The sequence below is a fragment of the Canis lupus genome, chromosome 36 (genome assembly GCF_011100685.1).
Source record: "Canis lupus familiaris isolate Mischka breed German Shepherd chromosome 36, alternate assembly UU_Cfam_GSD_1.0, whole genome shotgun sequence".
Classification (NCBI taxonomy): Eukaryota; Metazoa; Chordata; class Mammalia; order Carnivora; family Canidae; genus Canis; species Canis lupus.
The window spans coordinates 21,860,249-21,887,469 of NC_049257.1; the positions used below are offsets into that span (position 1 = coordinate 21,860,249).

At 37.9% G+C, this 27,221-nt stretch overlaps 1 protein-coding gene across 1 annotated transcript in view; it reads right to left on the reverse strand.

Annotated features, from left to right (window-relative positions):
* PDE11A (phosphodiesterase 11A) overlaps nucleotides 1–27,221 on the reverse strand; it is a 361,415-nt gene that overhangs the window by 188,496 nt on the left and 145,698 nt on the right. Inside the window, exon 5 of the mRNA XM_038585090.1 lies at nucleotides 19,831–19,895. Within this exon, the coding sequence (XP_038441018.1) occupies nucleotides 19,831–19,895 (65 nt within the window). The remainder of the gene's footprint in view (nucleotides 1–19,830; nucleotides 19,896–27,221) is intronic.

Genomic DNA, 27,221 nt, shown 5'->3' on the forward strand with positions numbered 1-27,221 from the left:
TTTAGTTCAGGCTGCATATGTACTGCAATCACTCTAAAATTGTAGGACAATGTAAGATACTCAACTCTGTGCAAGGCTTTGTGTGTAGTAAGCAGAGTTGAGGTGGTTTCTAGAAAGTATGAACCATAGTCACTCCCCTCATGGTGGTTGCCACCTAGTTGGGGAGGTGAAAATAAACACACTGACACACAATGAACAATTTCAGCGCCCATTTCAAATTTCACATGAAAAATGTGTCTCATGGCTGTGTTGACTAGTTGCCAAGTCCACTGTACCGATCATGAATGCAAAAGAAGTGCTGGGGGGAAGCAACCACCACAGCTGTTGTGATCGGGGTAAGGCGAGGGAAGAGGAGATTTTAATGAACTAATGTTGCAATAGTGCAAGCAGATTTTCTGAAAGCCACCTCTCCGTTCCTTCAGTTTAATGTTGCCCATGTACATTAACCTAAGGCCCAGGGCACATTAAACCAAGCTCATGCTTGGTCCAGAAAGATGGTCAGGAAGGATGATTGTCACTCGCAGTATTTATATCACATTCTGGCTTTTGCACCAATTCAACCTTCTAAATCTTAAAATTTTACTGAAATGCAAAATCATGATGTGGAGTTAGAGCTTTCAAAAACTTGCTTTTTTTCAAAAGGATGATTTGGTTTTATGATTAAGAAGATTTGCCACTACCAAGGAAAATGATCTTAGACAAGCTGCTTACACTTCCTCTATAAAACGAGTATAGTACGACTACTTAGTTATTGTGCAGATTAAGGTGATAATTTATACAAGTACTTAACATATTATCTAGCCCACAGTAAGCATTTTTTAAAAGTATCGACATTTTAATAGCTTCTAAAGTAAATTCCGCATGTGACAGTACCCTTTGTATATTTCAGTGATGAAGTGTCGTGAATTTAATCATAAACGAAAGGGCCCAAATTATTTCTGTTTTTTGAGGGACACATCTGGCTTAAAGGATCAGTTCTTTCATAAAGGCCCCTGTTGGGGCAGAACATGTTAAGATCATGGACACAGCCGTGTGTGGTTATGCAGGTTCTGCCCTATGTAGGGGCACCTTGCAAAAGGAATGAACGGAGGCTGAAATCTAGCCTGTTTGTGCATGTTGGCTTAGCGTTGCATCCATCTAGAGGAAGTACTTTTTCTATTCTCACAGAGACACTATATGAGCTGACAATGGCCCTGTTTCAGTCTCTCTGATGAATGGACATCTAATATCAAATTGAATGCCTTTAGTGATAGAGAAGTCATTACCTACTAAAATATCCCATTCCATTTGTGGCAGCTCAACTTACTTCCCAATAATCATCCTTTGTTCCCAGTCCTATGGTCTGTGGATCATGGATCTCATTAGCTGACAGCCCTTGAAATATTTGGCAGCAATTAACATGTTTCCCATAGTCTTCCACCTAAGATCATTCTTTTCTGACCAGCTCTAATCCCTTCAGCTACTCCTCCTCTGGCATGCCCTCCTTATTCTCATTGTCCCAATCTTAATGTATCCCTGCTGATTAATAGCCAGTCCAGAAGAGTCTTCTCCATGGGGTCTGAGCAGCATGGGGGTGGGATGACCATCACCTTTGTTCTAGATCCTGTTCTTACCAGAAAAGTCAGGGTTGATAGTTTCTAACAGGTCTTATTTTTTTAATAGGTTGTTGGAAGTTTAAATTAATTTCCAAAATTGAATTAACCAACTTTCTAGAGCCCCCTAAATCTGACCAAAGATATCAAATCCAGCACTAAGATTTTCAGTTTGGGCCAGAACCAAGATAAGGAGTTACTGCAGTTTGGAAACACATCAATAATTTGATTATTTTGTAGTTTGTGGGTGCAAATGAGATCATGTCAGTTCAGTGGATCTTAGCTGCCATGGCATAACTGCAAGACCACAGAAACCTCCAAGTCTTCTCTTCACCCCTCACTCTACCCCTCTAGGGAGACTACTTCTTTCGCTGAAGGCCCCTTGTCAAAACCTTGGAAGCCGCTTGAGGGAGATCAGACACTCGAGGGTGTGTAAGTTTCATGGAGTAAAGGAAGAATCCTTTCCCCCACACTCTGTACAGTATTTTGCCCCCTAGTTCCCAAGGCCATATTGTTTGCATCTACATTACCAGAAGTTTCCTCATTAAATAGCCCCTCAGCTTCTCCCATACCCTTCTCTGTTCTAGGCAGGGAATAGGGCTGGGCTGACCCTTCTTTCAGCAAAAAGAAAAAGACACTTACTAATCATCTCAGGCAAGTGGATGTCTGGGGGTGACTGTCGCTGGGTTTGTGTATATTTTGCCAAGACATTTACTGTGTATCGGAGCACCACAGAGAGGGGGAAAATAGCTTAAAATTCTATACAGTATTCATTTGTTGTTGAAAATCAAAAGTTTTGAGAAACCATTAAAATCCTTCCAAATTTTATATGTTTTAATATCTGTCCATGTTTAATAGCCTCTCATGTTCAAGTCATAACACTATTTTGACGCTTAAGGTGGGGATGTTAAAATAAATTCTGGCTCAAAGAAAAATGAAAATCTTTGAAATAAGAGTCTGAGAAAAGGAAAATAAATACAGTTGTCACGTAACTTCAGTGACACTTCCTTAAAAAGTAAAAATTAGCCATTTAGTTTATTTTAACTCTTTAAAAAGTAGACCTTCCTGAGATCAAGACTTGTTTAAAATAACATGAAAATGGTAAAGAAATCCTTTACTTGTATTTTACTAAAGCCAGGTGCATAGGAAGTGCAGGTTTTTAAGTGAGTTTCCTAAGGGCTGCAGTTTAGAGTCTTCTTTCTCATCAGTATCTTGCTTCCAAATATGAGACTCACACTGACTTCAAAGAGAGCTTCATGAGTTCAAATATATTGACAGTGGAAGGATAAAAGAGAATTGCCATATTATAGATAAGACATAATTCCTGAAATGTGGCTGCCCCTGAAGTGAGGGACAGTGAGGTAAGATATAAACCTGAGGACAAGTTGCAGAGTAGTGAAGGAAAGAATCAATACAAGTAAAAAAAAAAAAAACAACAAAAAAAAACAAGGCAAAATAAAACACCTCTGGACAAGTAACTTCACCATCTTCAATTGTCTGAAAAACCTATATTAGCTAAAGATTCAAACAGAGAAAACTATATGAAAATACACTTAAGACTTTTTTAAAGATTAATTCTCAAAATGGGTCTCTAAATTAGAAGACAAAATACCTGAATAAAATAATGTTAATCACTAGACTGTGTCTTAATTGACATTTTTGTTCTCAACTCTAGAGTTTAGTCTTCATTAGAGACTCCCAAGGCTTTGCTCTTTTAAGAATAACCATGTGTTGATCATTCAAGAATGATCATGTCCCCTACTAAGTGCTGGACAGTTGTGGGGCAAATCTTGCATGAACACATCAATAAAGGTCCTTTCCTTTTTGCTTAAAGAAGTTGGCAATGGCAACCCATCTATATATGGATGGTCAACTCAGCCCTGTCTCTACCTATATAAAAGAGGTATAGGAAGATGCTAAAGGGGCCACACCCCTGGGGAGCTCATAAACAATGACAATGTTTTGTGGTAAGTGCCCTAACAGAAAAAATGTACAAGGCATTATGGGAACAGAAAAAAGAAGGGTCAGTTTTGTTTAGGTTGGGAATAGTATTAGGAAAATCACTTCCCAAAAGGAAATTGGTATAGCTGGTCTTTGTGGAAGTGAAAGTTCATCTGGCAGAAAAAGAAGGTAAAAACAATCCAGACACAATATGAGTAAAGCTTTAGAAGTGTGAGGTTTTCTGTATTGATATGATAAATATTAGAGCTAAAACTGAGGATACATGGTGGAAATGATCAATAAGGGTACAATGGAAGAGGCTAACCAACAAACTGTGGCTCCATGCACATACTTTGTATCCAAACCAAGTATATACTGACGATCTTCACATCTACAACAGCAGCCCACTGTGACTTCCAATATATATATATCTCCAAGTACTTTCTGGACATTTCTTCCTCGTCATCTTCAGGTATCTCACATTTAATATTTTTAAGATTACACTAATATATTCTCCTTGATGTCCTATAACAATCATTGAAGAAAACTGTGACCATTAACTAAAAATATATCATTAGGTTGGAAGCAGAAGTGTCAACATAGGCACATCTATTTTCTCATTGTGAAGGAATGATTGTCAATTGCCCTCTGTTAGCTTGAGTATTATCCAGTGGGGGCAGGATTCAGAAAGGCAAAGAGGCAGGACAGGACTCCAAGAACTCTAGGACAGATGCTTCTTTTTTTCTGCTTTGCAAACAAAAACTGATTTTTGATCTATAGGTTGTGCCTGATACTATTTGCCATTTTGTTTTACTGACTAGAGGTTGTTCTGAGCTTTGGTTCACAAAGAGAAACTCTATCCCTTACTTTTTCTTTTCAGGTAAACCTATCTATCCCTGGGTCCTTCCTGAAGCCTCGAGCTGTGCAGCATTATTTGAAGTTGTCTTTTAATTAGGAGATTAAGGAACTAAGTCAATACCAGTGGGACTCAAAGCCAGCACCCCAGCAGGAAGAGTCTTGAATACCCAGAACTGGGACATGAATAATCCCCTACTGGCTTCAGTATGTCTTTGAAGGTTACCAAACAAATCTTTTAGTCATAAAAAGTAATGGGAGAGAGTGTAATTAGCAAGCAGAGCTGGCCTGTCAATTCTCCCAGTGTGGTAGGTGAGAAGGTGCTCTAAATTGCAGAAGTTCCAAAACCTTATCATGACCCATTAATGGATTTCCTTTAAGGCCTTGCCTGAGGGCACTTCATCACACTCTTATTTCTCTTGTTTTAAGCATTCTGTGTTATTAGAAATTAAGACATGGTGATCAAAGAACACATTTTATCTCCTTCATTTCTTCAAGTTGTACAATTAGAATGATGAGATTTAGATGAGATTTAATCACCCACAGGAGTTGGTGTCACTTTGGGGAAGTCTTGTGACTCTTGGATGGGTGTCAGATGGCATCACTGTGAGTGGTTGATGTCTACAATTTAGCATCATATAGTGACAACTGCTTGCTTTCACAGCCAAGCAAATCTGGAAGGGTTTTTCATATCTTGGCCCTACATTTCCTAGTTGTGAGACTACAGATAAAATTTTAATAACTCTTAGTTTCCATAATGGAAAATAGGTGAAATAAAATTCATTTTACAGGGATATTTGGAGGATATAACAATATAATGTTGATGAATGCATGGCACATAAAAAGCTCTCAATAAATATTAGTTCCTCATATCACAAAGATTTTTCTTTTATTAATAACAAACACTAAGGTGAGTCATACTCTGTTTAACTGCTTCCTTCCTGGTGCAGGAGAGATGTTAACTGTTTTTGACTGTGGCATCATTGTCATATTTGGAGACATGCTGGAGAGAAAATGTGCTGGCTGGCAAAATTGTTGATAATAGAGCACACGGTTAAAATTCCTATCCTGTTAGATGTTTCAAGTAGCCCTACGTCTCTCTTGAGGGTGCTGTGGCAAACTGCATCCATCTGCTCTTCCATTTTTGAGGGCATACCTTCCAAACAAGTCCCAGGCATATGTCTACATAGCAAGAAAGGAGAAGTGGACTCAATGTATTAAAATATTAACTCAAGCATGTTAATAAGAGACCTACAAAAGTAAGAGTCAAATATAAAAACCAATCATGAGGCTTTCGAGTTGCCATAATTCTGTTTACTGCATAGCATCAATCTAAGAGACAGCTGACCTACATAGGCTACTTTATCATGTTTGATCTCAGTACTTATTCATGTGCCTTGTTGTTCCTGGAACATTTTTATAGCTTTCTTCTCCTCTGTGACAGTTTTTCTAGAATGACAAGTTCTTTGGTCCAAAATAAATAGGGGTAATGAGAGGGTTTGTTTTTCATCTGAGTCTCCATGTTCAAAGGCAGGAAAAAGACAAGACAGAAATTACATATGTTTAAGAGGTAACAGTTAAATACTTGAGAAATATGTGTCCTTGAATTTCTGAAGATTTTGGAAGACATACAACTGCATTTTACAAATGTTTCCTCTTTCATTGATGTTTAATTCTTATAATTAGCACCGTGCAAATTGTTACATACACCACTAGTATCATGGAGGGTATTTATAAAATAGGGTTATTTGGTGGCAAAACATGCAAGCCCAGAATTATTAAAGTGACATGTTTCCCTGAGAGGTATTCTTAGGTCAGGTATAAAATGTTTCAGTGGAAACACTCCAATCTCATAACACTCTATATTTTAGGGAAAAGAATCAGGAAATATATAGCTAATTCCATAATAGTAGAGCTTCCTGCTAAAGAACTAGCTTTTATACCAAGGGGGAGCCTCAGAGTTCATTCTCTGGTACTAGTCTTGTCCTCTGCTGAGCTAACTCAGGTCTCCTGAGCCACTTCCTTGCTAAGCAATGGAAAGGGGATAAAAAGTCTCCTGGGCCATCTGCATCTCTCTTTTTCAATTAGCAACATTAAATATTGGCATGATGAGGTTCAGCAGCCCTGAATTTGCTAGACAGTAGTCAAGAAGAATGTCCTAAAATTTTTGTTTTAAGGGAAGCGACCTAGCAAGATGACTGGTGGTGGTGATGGTGATAGTTTTGTTTTAATTTTTAACATTTTAAAGGTTTTCTTCATTTTCTTGAAATCAGAACAGGTACCATCTTTTTATTCATACAAAACACCCATCACAGGCTTCCTAGCACATGCTTTTTTTTTTTTTTCCACATGCTTTTTAAAAAGAACCTGAAGAAGAAAGAAATTCTTGAGGAAGAAAGTAGGAAAAAAGAATATATTCATCACATACTGTGGAAATGTTTTGTCTTACATCAGTGTGTGAGTTTGTTTACCATTTCCTATCACTCTAGTTAACAGAGATTAAAAAGAAGGTAAAAAGGGGACGCCTGGGTGGCCCAGCAGTTGAGCATCTGCCTTCCGCTCAGGGCGTGATCTCAGAGTCCTGGGATAAAGTCCCACATCAGGCTCCCTGCATGGAGCCTGTTTCTCCCTCTGCCTGTGTGTCTGCCTCTCTCTCCCTCTCTGTGTGTGTGTCTTTCATGAATAAAATCTTTAAAAAAAAAAAAAAGAAGGTAAAAGAAGAGGACAGTCTTCCAATTTGACAGAATAAGGGCCACTGAAAATTTGTTCTTCCTTAAAAGTAGTAAGAACACTAGCAAAAATTGTCAAAATCAACTTTTGAGAACTCTGCAAATTAAGGAAAGGCTTGCAAAAATCTGAGGAGTGTTTATTCGAGAAAAACAGTTGAATCTCTTAAGAACAGCAAGTTTTGGGGCATTTTAATGGACTTTATTCTCATCTCCCTCCCCTCAATTCTAGGGTAGCTATGAAAACCAAGAGCTACATAATCATGTTAGCTGTGAAAACCAGCAGCCTAGCAGTCACTGGCAAAGGAAAAACATATTTGGAGCTCCCTAAAAGTCCTATCCCCAGAGAATTGTCATTATTTGACCCTGTTTGGCAGCTCCACACAGCTTGTCTTTATTCGACCTGACTTGGGGCTTGCTCACTGACAACAGCCTTCACCTTGGGGGTATTTGTGGGGAAAAAAACAGCAGTAATTGTTTAACACTGCAACTGCTAAAAAACAAAAACAAAAACAAAAAAACACTGCAACTGCTGTAGGCAGGGATAACAGTTGCAGCTACTAAGAAGTGGAAGAGACAACTTAAAAGCAGCAGCATGGAAATGAGATATTTCTATGGGGTTTTGAAAAGCTCTGACATATTACTGGAAATCTAGAAGGCACAGTCATTTGCAGAGTTGTGTGTATGTTCAATAAAGACCCAAGAAGGTCCTAATCCCTTTCCTCTGGGTGACCTTGAAGCTCTGTGTAAGCAGAAAGTGAAAGCTACATGAACTTGCCATCAGAGAATTGAAGGTATCACCCACATGCATACAGATCTCCTCAGCAAGGCTGGAAGGTTTATTGGCTGAAGGCTTTTAAGGAAATCTGTACAGTCATTAGTCAAGAAGAAGCTAACCAAGCAGAGAATTCAGTTGCCGTACACAACAAAGAATAGTTCAGGAAAGTCACTAAACAATAAATATCAGCAGCAACAATAATAGCAACAAAGAGAAACAACAACAAACCTTAGATGGAGTGAGTGGGAAGTGGATCTAATCTCCAGAGTTTCCACACTATATCACTTAATCTATTCTGCTTTCAACAGAAAATAAATGTGACATACAAAGAAAGGGGAAAATACACAGGAGAAAAAGCAATCAACAGAAACTGCCCATGAGTAAGTCCAGATTTGGGACTTACTAAACAAAGACTTTAATTGAGCTATTATAAATACATTCAAAATACCAAATAGGAACCAAATCTAAGGAACTAAAGGAAAATAAGAGAACAATGTCTCATCAAATACAGAATATCAACAAAGAGTTGGAAATTATAAAAAAATTATAAAAAATGAATGAAAAAGAAGTTCTAGGATTGAAAAGTACAACCACTGAAATGAAAAATTCACTAGGAGGGTTCAACAGAAAGATTGAGAAACCAGAAGAAAGAATCACCAAACTGGAAGATAGGTTATTTGAGAATATCTGATTTGAGAAGCAGAAAAACAAAGAATGAAGGAAATTAAATCAGAGACCTGTGAAATATCATTGAGTATATGAACATACACATTATGGGAGTCTCCAAAAGACAGGAAAGGGAAAAAGGGACAGAAAGAATATTTGAAGAATTAATGGCTAAAAACTTAGCATGTTTGATTAAAAGAAATATTAATTTGTATATTCAGGAGGCTCAACAAATTCTAAGTAGGATAAACTCAAAGGGACCCACACCTGTACACATCCTGACTAAACTGTTGAAAACCAGTGACACAGAAAGATTCTTGAAAGCAACAAAAGAGATGTGATTCATCACATACAAGTGATTCTCAGTAAGATTAAGTAAGAGCTCCATGATCAGAACCCCTGGAGGCCAGGAGGCCACTGAATGGCATATTCAAAGTGATCATAGAAACTGTCAACCTTATCAACAGATTATGTAACACATTTCATTTACTTGTACTAACTAGTGGTACACAAACTTACACAAACAAAACACTCCCCAAGGTGTCAAATTTGAAGCACAGCATCTATTTGAGTGAAAATGTTCTTGAAAGTTTAGGTTTTATATTTCATAAAACCAGCATATTTAAAAAAACAAATATAGGCATCGATTGAGGCCACACATACTCCATGTATTAATCAAACAAGGCTTATGAATCTAAAGCTGTGTTTTTCAAACTGTGGGTCACAGCAAATTAGTGAATCATGAAATAAATTTGTGAGTTAGGGCAGCAGGTTTTTTTAAAGAATAAAATACATCAGAATATACATGCATAGTATATTTTCATAAAATTTGCTTTTGATAAGTATGTGCATTTTTGTGTGTGTTTATATACATTAACTAGATTTGGATATAAAATATATCTTTTGTTGTAGATCATAATCAAAAACGGTTAAAAGTCACCATCTAACTGATACCCAAAGAAATTGGCACAGTTAGGATTCATGGTGAAGATATTTAGCAACTTTCTTCCAGGTAGGAGTAGAATTTCTGATCCCTAAAATCCTCATCAGGGTGAGTGGTATGGCCAAGTGAGGGTGAGTTACATCACAGTTTCTGGAAGCATACGCCTAGAATCATATTCATAATCTGGATAGGTGCTAGAGATCATTTCACCTGGGCCAGGTACATCTCAAGATTATAAAATGTACAGTATGATTGCAGGATATAATCACAATAAAGTGAATAAATAAAATCCTCAGTTATCATACTTAGTCTTTTCAGCTAAGGTAGTCTATTCCAGGTTTATTCCTGAATATATCATTGCTGCTGGACAAGAACAAAGAACATCTCTGGGAGTCTTATTTACAGATTCATGAATCAACTTGAGAGCTCATCCTGTACTTTTGTCTCATAATAGTCACATCTTATGGAAGCTAGTTCCCCTTTTAAAATGGCCAGATTTGGGCCATGGGGGCTGCAAGCCTAAAGGAAAGAGTTAAAGAAAAGTAAAGAATGGTTGCAAATCACTGCTGGGAGAGATAATTTGTTTACAAAACTAGATTCCACACAGAATAGTAAGGAAAGGAAAAAAATCAGTAAGGTATTTAAACATAAGTTTCAATATTTTGACCTAAAAAATATAACGCAGAAAACTAATGTTGAGAAAAATCACCAGGCTGTCCAATCTAAAAACTGAAAGAAACCCTAAATGTCCCCAAAGGTGTTTCTCAAAGTTGAGATACTTGTACTCTCAGGGGTAGATGTAAGTGAGCTGAGGGGGTAGAAAAACCACAGGAAAAACAATGTGTGAAAGGTCATATTATTTGATGGAATCTACAATACTACTAATTGTAAGATGCATTGTTATTTTTGAACCAGTAAAAAAAAAAAAAAAAAAAATGCCATGAGGCAATTCGTCTTACCACTTACACTGTTTTAATCTTATTTAAAAGATCTTTTTAGATTAGACATAAGTTTTGTAATACACCATTCTTGAAGGAAAATTTAAACTATGCTAGTTGATTACATATAAAAGGAAAAATTAAAAGTAAAATAAATTGACTAAGACTTTTCTAAAGTTGCCTCAAATTCAGTGTCACTCTTCTGAATCAATTTTCAATATGGAGTCACCAATGTTTGAGTTATCAGGATATTGAGGACCCAGCATTTTTCAGAAGAGGGTTCCATTATCATCTCCAGGAAACTGTTCTAAACTACTAGCACCCTCCAGCAAGTTTTGATGCTGGCGTCCTATTGAACATGTTAAGAAGTGTCACTGGAAAGTTTTTAGACAAAACCACATTCATATTCTTTCCTTAAGTGATCTTTAGTTGGTTTGTTGCCAGATATTTTAGGGGCTTGCTGTTGTCCAGTCATGCCACCAGCAATTCTTTAACTGTGCAGCTATGTATCTAAAACCACATCAAGACCTAACATAACTTGGAAGGTTATGCAGGGCTCCTGGTCAACCATTCTACATGGCTATTCATTGCTCATTGCACCAGCTCAGCTGCCATTTATCTATGAGTCTGTTTTCATATCATTGAGTTCAATTTCATTCTCATCTGCGATCGAATTCAAACTCATGCACGAACAGTACCTTAGTTTGCTATTTCTGCATAACAAACTACTACCCAATTAGCAGCTTAGAACAATACCCTTTCATTATCTCACAATTCAGGAGATCAGAAGTTTGTAATGGCATAGCTGGATTTGCTGTTTAGGATCTCACAAGACCAAAATCAAGGTGTCGACAGAACTGCATCCTCCTCTGGGGGCTCTGGGGAAGAATCAAGCTCGTTGTTGTTGGAAAAATTCAACTCCTTGTAATCGTAGCACTGAGGTCGTGGTTTCCTTGACATGTGGCCTCCTCTATATTTAAGGCAAGTAATATGTGTCAAATCCGGCCTGTGCTTTAAATCTCTGACTTCCCCTATTGGCTGCATTTCTCTGACTTCTTTTTCTGTCGTCAACTGGAAGAAAGCTCTTACGTTTTTAAGGGCTTGTGATTAGATTGGGCCACCTAGATTTTCCGGAATAATTTTCCTATTTTAACATCAATTGATAGATCACATATGCAAGTTTCTTTGGTCAAGTAATGTAACACATTCGTGGATATGACAACAGAAGATGAAGGCCTCAGGGGCTGAAATTCTGTTTCCCACATTTAGTTTGATTTTGTTGTTTAAAATTAAATGTCACATGTTTTAACCATTTGATATTACACTTGGCATTATGTTGAAATGCTACATTTTATAATCTATGTTCTCGATGTTGGTCATTTTAGCATCCTTGGCATTGACAGGCATGTCAAAGGACACTGGGATTTTCTTGGCATTCCCTATTTGATTAAGTTCATAGTTTCCTTTTTTATTTAATTGAATCACTTGTCCCTGGAAATTCAACAGCCTCCAATACATTGGAAGTTTCTGACAAACTGATAATCCACACTTTAATAATAGTCTTGTATCATGCATGAAGTTAGTTACATCAACCTCTTACTACTTTGGGATTTCTTTCGTTTATTGTGAATGCTTTGGCATTTTCTCTTGTCTTCAGTTGCATGACTTGGCATTGGTAAATTATCCTTTAGTATGTATTTCAGTAACAAAACATGGTCTAGCTTCATCTCCTTGTGAGTTTGTACCTCAGTTATTGCTTTGCAAGAACATCTAGACTATGGCTAGCTTCCCAATAATACACATTTTCATTACTAATATCAAATTTACACTCCATTTCTTGTTTCCATGTTTTCCTGTGAAACAATAACTGTTCATTTCAATGCCAGATCATAGTATAATCTTGTTAGAGACATATTAAACAGCATCCAAACCCAATTAAGGCCTGAGTCTTAATAGAGTAAAGCATTAGATGGCCAAGAGAATTTCTTCCAGGCAGAAGCCTGCAGGAAGGCAGGGAGTACTGCTGGTAGCACTGCTCTCAGACTAAAAATTCAACACTTAGTAACCTGCAAATATGTGCAAATTGCTTAACCTCTCTGAACCTTAGGTTCCTCATTTTACAAATGAGGACAATAAAGTTTAATGCATTAGACATTCATGAAATTAGCTTAAACAACATAAGTGTGACATATGAGTCTTTCAATGACAGTCAATTCTCTTTCCCTAATTAGATAAAAAAAAATCACTATAATGCACAATAGTTGACTCACAGACTCATTGCTTCCTGGAATTTTTTTGCTAGAAGAGACATTTAGTAGACATTAGCTATTCCATATTCCTTATTTAATGAGTGTATTAGTCTCCTAGGGCTGCCATACCAGATTTCTACAAACTTGATGGTTTCCAACAGAGACTTATTCTCTCACAATTCTAGAAGCCAAAGACCCAAATCAAGGTATTGGCAGAGCCATCCTCCTTCTAAAGGCTCTAGGGGAGATTCTTACCTTGCCTTTTCCCACTTTCTGGTAGTTCCTACTGTTTCTGGACTTGTATATATCATTCCAATCTCAGCTTTGGTCTTCACATGGTTTTTCTCCCATATGTCCCTATACATCCTCACCAGTCATTGGATTTATGGTCCACCCTATATCCAACACGACTCCACCATAAGATCCTTAATTAATTGCATCTGTTAAGATTCTATTTCCAAGTAATATCCCATCTTTAAAAAAATTATTTATTTACTTATTTATTTGAGAGAGAAAGAAGAAGCAGGGGGAGGAGAAAAGGGGGAGGAAGAGGGAAGGGAAAGCATCACAAGCAGACCCATGCTCAGTGGCCGGATATCACAACTCTGAGGTCATGACCTGAGCTGAAACCAAAAGTCAGATGCTCAACTGCCTGAGCCATACAAGTGCCCCCAAATAAGGTCCCCTTCTAAGGTTCCAGATGGATACAAATTTTGAGGGGACACTATTCAACTCACTGTACTGAGGAAGTAGGTTTTATTGAAATAACATTTAAAAGAGAACAAATTTCTAACATTACGTATCTCTGAGTGTTCAAAGATATCTTATTTTTTCTATCTTCATATCCTCAGAAGTGGCCTGTAACAGTATAATGTCTGGGTTTTGCAAGGTAGGAGTGACTACACAGAAGAGCCTTTGGATGGAACACCAGAGCTCCAGTAGAAACTGAGGACAGCAAGCAAAGGATAAAATGGGTGTCATATCTTAACACTGAGCACAACAGACAGTTCAGACAAATCCATTGCCTGTCTCATCCCTGGGAATTTTTCACAGGCCATGTTTTCCCCACAAGTTTCAGCCTCTACTCATGTTTCTCCACCTCCTTGATTCTTGAAGACTTGGTTCACCTCTCTTGACTCCTTCATTTTGTTCCTGAATTTTCTTCTTCCTGGACTCTTACTAAAGTCAAACCCCTGTATTAGTTTCTTACTGCTGTTATAACACATTCCCACAAACTCAAGTGGCTTTAAATAGCACAAAGTTCTTATCTTACAATTTATACCATTCTCTAGGGGAGAATCCATCTCCTTGCCTTTTCTAACTATACAACTTGCCCACATTCCTTGTCTCCCCCATTCCTCCATCTTTAAAGCCAGCAAGGGTAGGTCAAGTCTTTCTCAATCTGCATCATTCTGATCTCTGCTCTTGTCACATTTCCTCTACTTATAAGAACCCTTAGGGTTGCACTGAACCCTTCAGAAAAATCCAAGATAATTCTCCCCATCTCAAGATTCTTACACAGATCTGCAAAGTCCATTTTGCCATGTAACATTCACAGGTTCTATGGATTAGGATCTGGGTATCTTTGGGGAACCATTATTCTGCCTACCATTTGTCCTCATCTTTTCAGACAGAACATTTTAGCTCTCACTCTCCAGGCTGACCTGCATACCAAAAGGCTCCTTAAACCAAGCATCTTGCCATTTAGCTGCTCTGAGATTGCTAGCTTTATTTTTCTCCTCTCCTTCCAGTCACAACAAATGAAAACTACAGCATAAAGATTAAGTTTTTAAAAAAAAAAAAGGATTGCTTCCCACTAAAATAAATTCTGTCCCCACTACACCCTTATTCTCAGAAGGCCAAAGTGGCCACAGAACTCAGATTTTAAATAACAACATTTCCACTATATTCCATTAAATGTGAAAAAATTCCCCTTTAGTCAGTTGTTATCTTCTAGAAATTACAGACATTTGGCTTTAAAAAAATATCTTATGTAGCACAGCTGAGAAAGTATAATTTCCAAAGCAGCATCCAAACTTATACCTAGGAGATACATCAACAAAATTTGGCCAAATATATTTCAAACTAAATGAAAATTTCTATTAAGATGTCCATAAATGTGCGTTTTCCATTTCTAAGGTACACATGATTATTCAAACTACCTGTTCCCACTGAGGATAGAAAAGAGGTTCTCAAAGTTTGAAGAGATCCAAGAAAGTTTATTCAGGCTGGTTCACTAAATATTCTTAAATTAGGCTTCATAGGAAAGGTTCTATTTTTTTTTTAAGATTTTATTTATTTATTCATGAGAGACACACACAGAGAGAGAGAGGCAGAGACACAGGCAGAGGGAGAAGCAGGCTCCATGCAGGGAGCCTGACATGGGACTTGATCTCAGGTTTCCAGGATTACGCCCTGGGCCGAAGGCGGTGCCAAACCGCTGAGCCACCCGGGCTGCCCCATAGGAAAGGTTCTAACAGCAAGATCTGAGGAGGTGGAGTATCACATGAATCAGATAAAACCATTTTTATTTTTTTTTGATAAAACCATTTTTAAAAATAAGTCAGCATTGATAACACAAGATGACTATAAATAAACAATGCATTAACAGTACTGTGTTCTGAAAAACTGAGGTACATATCTCTTTCTGATCTGTTCTGATTGTGAAAAAAATTGGAAAGTATGTCCCATTCTAGAAAACATCACTTTAAGAAAGACTCAGGCAAGCTGGGGCATATCCAGGGGAGAGTGTAAATAGTGGTAAAGAGTCTGGAGACATGAAGTATAAAAATCATCTAAGAAAAGCAGATGTAAAGCACAGCGGATCCATGGCAGTCTTCCAGTATTGAGCCAGTGCCACTGGGGTGAGGCAGTAATCCCTTGGTGGCTTTAGTCTGCCATTCCTCTAGTCCTTCTCCCATTCTAATGCCCAGGTGAGTTCTCAAGACACAAATCTCAGTATGTCACTGTCTGTGGTTAACTCCTATGAGTAAACATGTAGCCAGTCTCCAGGCCAATCAAAAGAGTTTAAGCATTTCAAGACCCAAAAAGATCCTTGCCCCAGTCAGTTGGCATTCCAATTAGCTGGGTGTCCTTATGGGGAGTTAAGGGTCACCACCATCAATTATGATGACCTTTGTGACAATAGCTCACAGCCCAAATTAAAGATCCTGAAACATGCCTTGTTAGCTTTCTCACCTCTGTGCCTCTGTTTACAATGTTTCCTCTTCCTGGAAGGTAGCGGTGTCACTAACTTTCCATTTTCCTACAGGACCTAACTGAAGTTTCACAACATCTAAGAGTTTTCCCTGAATATCACCTTCCATTTTTATCCAGATGAGTTCTCTATTAAAATACCACCTGGCAATAAACCTTTTATAGAAAGTATTGAATTGGTTTGCAGGCACTGATTTACTTAATAATGGGACATATGAGCCTAAACTGAGACACATCTGTACATGAGAAGGCATTTATTTGCACAAGATAATTGCACAGAGGGAAATGGACTGTGAGGTGGAGGTTTTGAGGCTCTAAACCTGATGGCCAACATGGAAGTAAGGTGGGAAAACCAAGAGAGCAATTTAATGGCTGGCCCTCAATCCAGGTTCTGGTTCCTAAGCCTGTTCCCATAGACTTAGTTCAAGTCCTATGGAAAAAGAAGGGCTACAGATAAAAGCTTTAGGAATTGAAAGATTTGGAAAAAAAAATGGAGTGTATGCAAGGCAGTTTAGGGGTCAAACAACAAACTATAACACATGGTAGGGAAAGTGAGCCCTCTTCCCACTTATGTACTCATTACCCAGCCTTGCTCAGATTTGAAAAGGCCACCAGTGCCTCTGAGACAGTGCAATGAATTCTGGAGTGTGTGAGGAGGCCCATGCCCAGCAGATGCTGCTCTGTTATATCTAGGGGGAGAGGTTTTAGGAGAGGACACTTGGGAAAATGATGAGTCAGCAAAAAATTATTTTGTTTTTGTTTGTTTAAATCCTGGAGACTCCCAGAACTACTTTAAGAGTGACCTTTGCAAAGGGCTGGAGGGTCTTAGACTTCAAAGCAGAAATGACCAAGCAGCCAAATATAAATTATCACTCTTACTGTGACTTTACTTACAGCCAAGGTTTGGAGGCCTGGTGAAATCTAGTTATGGCTATAGTATATTCTTAACCTACTCCTACCTCTGTTCCTTGGCCTTGAGATCCTTGAAGGCAGACTGCTGGTTTTTAAAAAATCTCTGTAGCCCCATTACCTATATAGTTCCCAGCACAGAGTAGGTATTCAACAAATTGCTATTGAATAAAGGAATAAAATTAATGAAAGAACAACTATCTTTAATGGACAAATTCAGGACAAATAGGTGGAAGTTAAAGGAATGTAAAAGGCTCTTCTAACAATTAGAAAACGCTATCAGTAGAAAAAAGCCCATGGTAACACAGTGAGAATTTTATCACTGGAGGAGTTGTCAAGGGTGCCCCAGAGGAGGTACATCCCTCATGGAGAGAAATGCATCAAATCATTTCTTACTGTCAAACTGCTTAGTATTAATTACATGAAGACCAAGAGGAGTGTGGCCATGACAAAGGAGTTAGCCCTATAGGGTAACATGCAAAAATGATGAGCCAGCAACATAACTTTTTTTTTTTTTAAATCTTGAAGGACTGTCTATAAAAATTAGGAAGCCTTAAGCCAGAATTCACCAGAATTAAACTGTACCCTGAAACACTGTTGCATGAAGCCGTAGACATTATCTTCAAAAGCTATCCTATTATAACTCTGAATGATGTCCAGAGGACTAAGGTATCTAATGGACATTATCTACAGTGAAGATGTTTAGTGATGAAAGGTTAAAGGAAAGATTTACAATGTGCTGAGTGTACACTGTGATTTGTAGACTCCTAGCCTGTTTCAATGTCTCTTCCACAGCCTCTGGCAAAGTAAATGCTTAGGCCACTTGTCTTTATTCCTTCAACTTCCAATAAATGACTGAAGGAACCCACATCTACAAGAGGGAAATTACTAGACAATTCAGGAAAGGTCTTCTGAGATAAATGAACATTCTACATTAATTTAAAGGCCACAAATAGAATGATGGAGAGTACTATTTCATAATGTCAAAGTTCAAAGGCACTTTTCAAATGTCTCTTTAAAGAAAATCGGGACCTTTCTTTCTTTCCTTCTTTCTTTATTATCAGAAAGTTTGCCAAGGGCACACTGGGCCTTGGGTCATTCTGTTTTGACATGGAAGTTCTTTCATCATTAAAAATAATCAAAAGATCAGAAATATTTAACTCTGTATTAACCAAGAGGATACATTCCGTAGCATAAAAAAGAACAATATTGAAGCATTAGAATTTCAAAGGTTGCATTTCATTAACTCCATAAAACTTGCCCCCTTCATACATGAGGGAGGGCTTACGTGAGGCTGTGACTAGCTCAAGGAGTAAGTGTGAATACATGTTTTTTTCTAGTGCATTTCACGTTACTTTACATGAAAACTTTGGGAAACCTGCTCAGTACACCACTAGTAACTCTCTATGTCTAAATATATTACTTTTGGGTATAGATTCACTTACATTAGATATAGATGTGGACATAAATATATTTGTATGAAAATGAAAACCTCCTATGAAAGGCCTCTTTTCCCCCTATCTTAAGGTATAATTTACAGACAGTAAAATTTACCCTTTTTAGTGTATGGTTCTGTAAATTTTGATAAATGTAGTCATACAACCACCACCACAGCAAGATAATCGAACGATTCCATCACATCCCCAAATTCCCCTGGGCCCCTTCATCGTATATCCCTCTCTTCATCTCTGGCTCCTGGAAACTACTGATCTGCTTTCTGTTCCTATAATTTTGCCTTTTCAAGAAAGCCCTATAATGTAGCAAAGGCCTCTTTTAAATTTCAGGCACTGGATAAAAATTAAAGCAACTAAATGAAGTGTCGATTTTAATGTGCTGATTTCTATTTCCTGAACTTAAGGCAATGATGGATATATAAAATCAAATTACCCTTGAATATTACATCTTGAAGCAGGTAGTACCCAGGGAGCCCTTTGAATATATAGATCTTTAGGACTTCAATTTCAACATATTGAATCAAAATCTCTCAGTGCAGGTTCTGGGAATTGTTTTTATCAAGTTCCCCAAGCTTGATTCTGATTGATAGGGCCAAATTTGGGGAATATTAACCCAAGAGGCATTCACTGTATGAGATTAACTGCCAGGATGGAAATTATGTGTGGCAATGGGATCAAAGTTCAGAGGTTGGGAGAGTTCTATCTAGGTGACCCTGTCCTTGGATGTGGCTACCACTTACTGCCTGCAGGACTTGTAACAAGTCACTTAAACTCACTAAACCTTGTTTTTTTCTGATACGCAGGGGTAATGATGCTGACTTCATAGGATTAAATGTATATAAAGCCTTTAGATAGAACCTGGCACACTTAGCATTCAACTATTGGAAGCTGATTATCTTGCTGCATTGGTATCAGTATTAATATCATTATCATCATCATCATGCCACCATAAGTATTTTACTTGTCTTTCCCATATTTTTGTATTTTGGTCAGTTTCACTATTTTTTAGCCCTTCCTCTAGAAGTGATCAAAGTAAACAGAGTCTACTTTTGTAGCAGCCCAACCAGCATTCAAAGAACTGCAAAGGTAACAGAAATTCACTGATTGTCCCCAACTCTCACCTTTACTTCAAAGACACCAATGGCACAAAAAATGAGTTACTGGAAACTCACTCTTTCCCAAGGGTATATATTAATGGCCAAATATGAGCAAGCAAAAGGGAGGAAGAGAAGCAAAGGGCCAGAATAAAGCCGAAAATTAGGCTGTCTGTGTAGTTGGGGGAATATCTCAAAATTTACTTTATTCACGTGTAGTTTTATCCTGCAACGTAGACACATGTATTTTTAATCTATAGTTTCTTGAAAATATTTACTATTGAAATATAGTTGACATACAAAGGCAGCAGTTTTTCTTTAAGCCATGAAATACAGAAGAGTGATGATATTTGTCTGCACTTGCTGATCTAAAGAAAGAACTCCTATCCTTAAAGAATTACACGATGCTGCCAACACCACAGACTGAAGACAAGGAGCAAAAGACAAACCTGAAACTTACAAGCCCTACCTGTTCTCAGCATCAGCGCTGCACTTTGGGGACATCAATTCAAAGGATTTGGTAAACTTCACCACCTGCCACACAGAAAGACATAAATTCAAGTCAATTAGAGCTTTCTTGTAGGTTAAAATAATGCAATTAACACTTTTCATCTTTACAATAATTATTATAATAATTGGAAATTAAAGTGCAATTTTAAGTGGAGAAATCTCAAGGGACAGAGGAAGAAAATTCTACCCCACGTTTTTTTTATGTTGATAGATATCTACTAGACATCCATGGTGTACAAGGTGCCATGTTAGGCATGGTGAAATAAAAGAAATATAAGAAATCAGGGAGCCAAAAAAATCATTAAACAGCACTTAGTCCAACAATGCATTTGGTGGGCTCAGAAATGGAGACAGAGAAATCAACTCACTATACCCTTCGGTTGCAAGAAACAGAAGCCATTTGAGCCAGCCTATATAAAGTGAGACTGATTTTAAGGAACAAAAGTTTCTTGCAGAACTCATGGGAAGGAAATGAGCCAAGAGGGGTCTATGACTTACATCTCTTCTCTCATTCTTGCCTCCCACCTCTCTGTCTCCCTCTCTCCCTCCTTCTCTTCCTCCCTGCTTCTTGTATTGCTTTCTCACCATATCTGTTTCAACTTCTGCCCAGATGGCGGCCTCAATCCCAAAGTCTACACACACTTAGAGATCCTGTGCCCACCATCAACTCTCATTTTGGATTTTACTTCCAACATAGCATACATTGCCAACGTTTTAATACATTTTACTAAATATGCATATATTTTTCAAGTTTTTCTTTAAATTCCAGTTAATTAACATATAGCGTAGTATTAGTTTCAGGTATAGAATTTAATGATTCGACACTTCCATACAATAGCCAGTGTTCATCACAAGTGCCCTCCTTAATCCCCATCACCTATTTACCCATCCTCCACCCCCTCCCTCTGGTAACCATCAGTATGTTCTCTATAGCTATGAGTCTGTTTCTTGGTTTGCCTCTCCTTTTTCCCACTCATATGTGGAATTTAAGAAACAAAAACAAACAAACATTGGGGGGAAAATTTATTGTGTTATGTATTTACAATGAGGAGTATACTATTTTGTGGCAATCTTGCCAAGGGACATCTCATTTGAAAACATTTAAAAATTTTTATTGTCCTTTGGAGAAGAAGGTAGAGACAAAACCTTGAAAAGGATGCCCTCCATTGACCCCAGTCGTCTTCCCTGGTTTATCATTGTTCTCAGGTGAACATTTTGTTGACACCTGCCCTCCCACTTCCTGCTCCAAGGGTAAAGAAGAGAAAACCATCTTCTTCAAGGATCATCCCTGGTGTGGATACTTCCTCCCTCACTCATCTTGTGAAACCAGAATATTCAGTGCAAGAACACGATCAAGCTTACTACTCTGAAAGAAAAGTTTGGACACAGAAAGTGTAAAGATAGTTTTTCTTATTATTAGCTATTGAGTTCTTATTATACTCCAGGCTCTACATCAGAAGCTTCTTGGACTATTTAAGTTCCTTAGTACAGCTCTATAAAGCAGGGATTTTTATTCTCAGTGTATAGATGAGGAAACTAACCCATAATTTTTAAGAAACTTGCTCAATTTCACACAACTAAATGGGGCACCTGGGATCAAAGCATGTCTGCTTGATTCTAGAGTGCCAGTTCTTTCAACAACATTAAAAATGTTGAGTAGGAAAAGCACCATTTCTGGTCCTCTTTTGACAAACTATACCACATGATAGAAAAATGAGGCCCTTACACTGAAAGGAGTCATCTGAATGTCACTGGATGCTTCCAAGGTTGACATTTATATTTGCCTTAGCTGGATGCAGTCATGCTTCAAAGGCCTTTTAAATTAACCACTTATGAGGAATTGATGGGCACCTGAGAAAATGATTTGGAAACTGGGAATAGATTAAATATTAAAACAGCTTTATCAGTGAGGTAATGAACCCAAACTAAGAAAATGCAACATTAGGAAAAGGATAAAAGAAAAGAGAAGCCCATCACAAAGAAAATTGTGTGTGACTAGCCAAATGCAGGGGAGTCACAGTAGACCAACTGCAAGAAAATGCCCTTGACAACTAGAGCACACATTTCATTTCATATTCCAGTGTGAACTAAGCCTCTACAAAATCATTCATTGTGGCCAAATTTGTTTTCTAAAGATGGTCACAACAATATCTCCTATCCCACACTCTTCACTACAATACGACCCTGCCACCCTCCTACCAAGTGGTAGGGTCTATATTCCCACCCCCTTGAATCTAAATGGGTTTCTGACCACTTTGACCAATAGAGTATATAGAATGGACATGATGTACCTTCTGAGATTGTCATAAAAGGCAATACACCCTCTGCGTCATCTGATGAAATACTTGTGTCTGTGGCCCCAAGACACCATGTAAGAGGTTCAACTGCCCTAAGGCCACTCTGCTGAAAGGGAGGCAAACCACATAGAAAGGCCATGTGTAGATGCTCTGGTCAGCAGCCAGTCTTTAAGTCCTTCCAGTCTAGGAGTCAGACATATGAGTGAACAAATCTGCAGATGATTCCAGTTCCCAGCCCTTAAGTCATCCCTGACTATGTTTTTCCAACAGTGTGAGGCCTCAGATATCCTGAAAAGAGTCAGGCCATCCTCCTTGTGGTACTCTCTCCAAATTTCTGATCCACAGATCTGTGGGCATAATATGATTGATTTAAGCCTCTAAACTTTGGGTTTGTTACACAGAAAAGATAACCAGAACACTAATCTTAATTGAGGATTTAAACAGAAACCAATCACTGAGGAATCCTCATCCACTTGCAATATTCTTGGGCCTCAAAAGGCTATCAAGCCACAAAGAAACTATAAGCTATCACCAAATAATAAATCCCTTGAACTATACTCCAAATAATTTTTAAAGTTAAAACAATAATAAGGTAAAAAGTAGTAGCATTTCATTTATGTTGCATAATACAAAATTGTCACAGATTTTAAAAGGGGGAGTTAGTCCTCTAGCTCTACTTTGATCTCTCATCATTTGTGATTTATTTCCATTATTTTGTTAGATGACAGAAAATTCTTTCCCTATTTTTATCATGTTTATGCTGTTGCTATGGACTATATGTTTGTAGTCCCCCCAAATTCATTAGCTGAAACCCTAATTTTCAATGTGATAGTATTTGGAGATGGGGTCTTTGAGAGGTGATTAGGTCATGAGGGTGAAGCCCCCCATAAGGAACTGATGCTTTTATAAGAAGAGGCAGAGAGAGCTTGCTTCTTCTCCTTTTCTTTGCTATTTGGGGATACAATGAGAAGATGGCCATCTACAAGTCAGGAAAAGTGCCCGCACTAGGCATCAGATTTGCTAGTGCCTTGATCTTGGACTTCCCAGTCTCCAGCATTGTGAGAAATATATGTTCTTTAAGCCATCCATTGTATATTAATTTCTTATAGTAGCCTGAACTAAGACAACCATATTCTCCCTTTTTGCTCCAAATATGTATGAGGCATTTCACATACATTATGACCAATCCTTTATATAGGTATCAATGACTAAAATATCCTGGCATGGTAAATATTATTATGCCCACTTTATTGAAGGGAAATTAAGGCTCAGAGGGGTTAAGTGGTTTTCTGGAAACCATACAACCAACACACCACAGAATTGCGATTTGAACCATGTCAGTCTGATTCTATAGCCCCAGTTTCCCCACTACCACTGCTTTTATAAACAGGAGCAAGATTGTGACACCAAATTATCTGGATGTGATTCCTTCAAAGTCAGAATAGTCAGATAAACTCTGCCTTTATTTATCAATTCTATAAATATTTTTTGAATACCCATTAATGCCTGAATTTAAATAAACACAGGCTAAAAGTAGCTTGAAGTAAAATACTTGGCTTAATATAAAACTAATCAAAATACCAATAAACTATTGTTTCTGCATTTGGAAATCAAAACTTTTTTTTTCTTTTTTTAGAGAGAGAGAGAGAAAGAGTGCAAGTGGGAGGGGGAGAGGGAGAGAGAAACTTACGCAGGGTATGTGCCCAGTGTGCAGAGCCCAACAGAGGGCTGGATCTCATGATTCTGAGATCATGACTGGAGCCCAAATCAAGAGTCAGATGCTTAACTGACTGAGCCACCCAGGCACCCCTCGAACAGGAGATGCTTTTATTTTTCTAACCTGACAGATGAGATTAAACTCCCCAACAATATTTCATTTGGTTTCTCTTTTACTTTTTATTGGAGTACTTTACAACTCTAAAAGGATAGATATTACTTTCTGAAAAACTGATAGTAATGCAAATTGGGTTGCATATGAGGGAGTAAGCCCCCCTTGTGGGGTCATTAAGGATCACTCGGACACATCCACCAAAATTATATTTGGAGAAATTAAAGAATTCATCACAAATCCTAGAGAGGAAAAAAAAAATTCCTAGAGAGGGGAGCATGGTATGCTCACAGGACCACATAAAGTCACCCAAAGCCCAAAGTTTGGTCACTGCAGGCAGGGAAAGAGCAGAGCAAGGACCCATGGTAAGTACCTGTATTGGGGTCAGGGCTAAGGTAGCTTGTGCCACTTGAGAAGCCTGCTCTTTGGTAATCTGAATGTAACTGGGTCAACATGGAGAGGAAGGGGTAAAATGGGAAAGTCATCATGAGGGGATGGGTACCCAGAATGGGCAAGAACTAGGTAAAAGTTCAAAACAAGCAAGGTGAGTACAGGCATTGAGGCCACAAAGAACAGCTTGACACCACACAAATGAATTTTATTCAAGGTGGAAATGCAAATGAATTTTATGTGAGTAGAAATACAAATGATTTCTGTGCAGTAGTAAAGGTAAGCCCATAGTTAACAATTTTATTGTCCTGGATGATAGCAACCATTTTAGAAATCTAACCTAGCAATCTTATCCTAGCATTCTTTCAGTACCTATTTTAGAATTTACTTTACCACCTCACTTGATTTCTCTCTTTGATGAGTTAAACAAGATTTTGGTACATGCTTGCTTTAGATTTCTGCAAGGGTTAGGTTTCTAACTTTTTGAAAATTGTTTTTTTTCACACAACAGAGAGATACTGAGTGCCTGTACACATCAAGTAGCACAGGGCCTGGGGCTACATGTGGAAAAGTAAAGGGAAAAAAAATCTCTGAATGCATGATGTTTACTGTGTGGTAGGGAGCTTCATCTGCCCTGGCTCCTCAAAACTACCACTTCCTAAAATAATAAGTGAACTTCTGCTTTCCACATCTTAGGAAGACAAACCTAGGAAATATAATATCCAGAGATTAAAAGAGAATAAAAATCTTCAAAGAATGTTTAAATTTTTTTAAAAAACCTGCTCAAGGATAGTGCTTATAAGAAATGGAATCAAAAAAAAAAAAGAAAGAAAGAAAGAAAGAAAAGAAATGGAATCGAAAATTCTGGAATTCTAAAGCTATAAAATTTATAGATCTAGAATGAGAAGTAGATAAATAATCTCTTGATGAAATGTGTTTGAACTCCTCATATGTAAAAGAGGACCTTTTAAAACCACTAAAAGGAAAAAACACTTTTTTTCTAAAATGTTAGAACTTTTTATTTCAATATAAACCATACGCTATAAAGAAAAACAGGGTCAAATATTTTGTTTTATTTTATTGTTTTTGTTTTCTAAATTCAATTTAATGAGTCAAGGGAAAGTCAAGGATTATCCTTTAGCTTTATCACTCTCTATCATGGAGAGTACTAGTTATATCCCCCAATAAACCAGTCTATGATATCCCGGCCAAAGTCTGATGCTGGGTTCTTGAACCACAGTGTTGACCTTGTGTGTAATAAAGAATTAACTTTAGCAAAGAAAGTTCTCTGGCCTTTACTCTTAGCTCCTGAGAGGTAAGCTCTAAGCCCCTGGAATGTCCAGTCTTGAAAAAATATCTTTGTTGACCTGAGGACCTTGGGCCAGCCAGATAGAACAATGTAATTTGAGCCACACAACAATGTGGTTCGGGGGTGGGGTGCACCTTTGGGTCATGTGGTATCACTTGACCTCTGGAGGGAATGGAGACTGAGGTTAGCTATTGTAAATTTTGGTGATTAAGCGTCAATAAAGATCTCTGGATGCCAAGTCTTGGGTGACTTTTCCTGGTTGGTAATACTTCATCATGTACATTGTCACATATCATTGCTGAGAGAAGTTAATGCTACCCATGACTCTATGGTGACAGAGGACAACTAGAAGTTCCACATTTGGAATCTTCCTGGACCTTGCCCATATAGTTCTCCTTTGGCTGATTTTAATCTATGTTTCCCCATAATAAATCATAACCATGAGTATAACAGCTTTCTGTAAGTTCTGTGAGCCCTTTTAGCAAATTATTGAGACTGAGGGTGATCTTGGAAACCTTTGAACTTATAATTAGTGTCAGAAGTAAGGGCAGTGTTATAGATTATGTTCCCTTATTTTGTATTTTGTGTGATAAGTCACAGGTTCTTGTGTCTTTAGCAGAAAAAATGAGAATAATGTTGACTGTCTTTGGCTAATATTGATTATCTAAGGCATAGTAGTGTACACTGGATAGCAAAGAGAGATATCAAAAAATAATAAATAAGGTCTCTAACTTTTAAATAATATTTTAAAGGGGAAAAAACTTTAAACTTAAGGGTCAGAAAAAGCCTTAGGTGTAGAAAGTTAGTCTGATTCCAGGTGACCTATGAAGGGCTGCAAGTCCATTTTAGAATGGATTTATCACAGAAATCCTAGTCTAGACCATATAGCTGGGAACCCAGGGCTTCTGGTGGCATCTCCTATAGATTTTCTGAATTTAGGGCAATTTGAGATTAGACTCACCACCAATGAACCCTCAAAGTCATCAGAATATTAGGCCCTTAAAGACAACATGCCCATGGGACTTGGTCCATGTTGAGGCCAGCAAGAAGGAACAGTGGAGAAGTAATACATTTCTGGAAATGCAGACTGATCTGCTTGCCTCTCATTCCTCTAGAGCAGAGATGGGCAAAGGAGACTATGGGCCAAATCTGCCCCACCACCTGTTTTCATAAAGTTTCATTTTAACAGAGCCTACTCATTAATTAAATGTCACCTGTGGCTGTCTTTTGCTCTAGCAGTAGAGTTGAGTAGCTCCAACAGAGACCATATGGGCCACAAAGCCTGAAGTATTTCCTAGCTGGCCCTTCATAGAAGAGTTTGCTGACTCCTGGTCTAGAGCCATCTCTGGACCAAGTTAACCAGTTATTTTTTGCTAAATTTTAATGACTGATAATAGATTAATGTATTCATATTCCTATGTAATTTATCTATAATTCAGAAGGCATATTCCTAGAGTCAGAATCTTTACATCTGAAACAAGACTGTAATGATGGAAATTTTAGGCACCACAGTAAGGGCTGGGGGA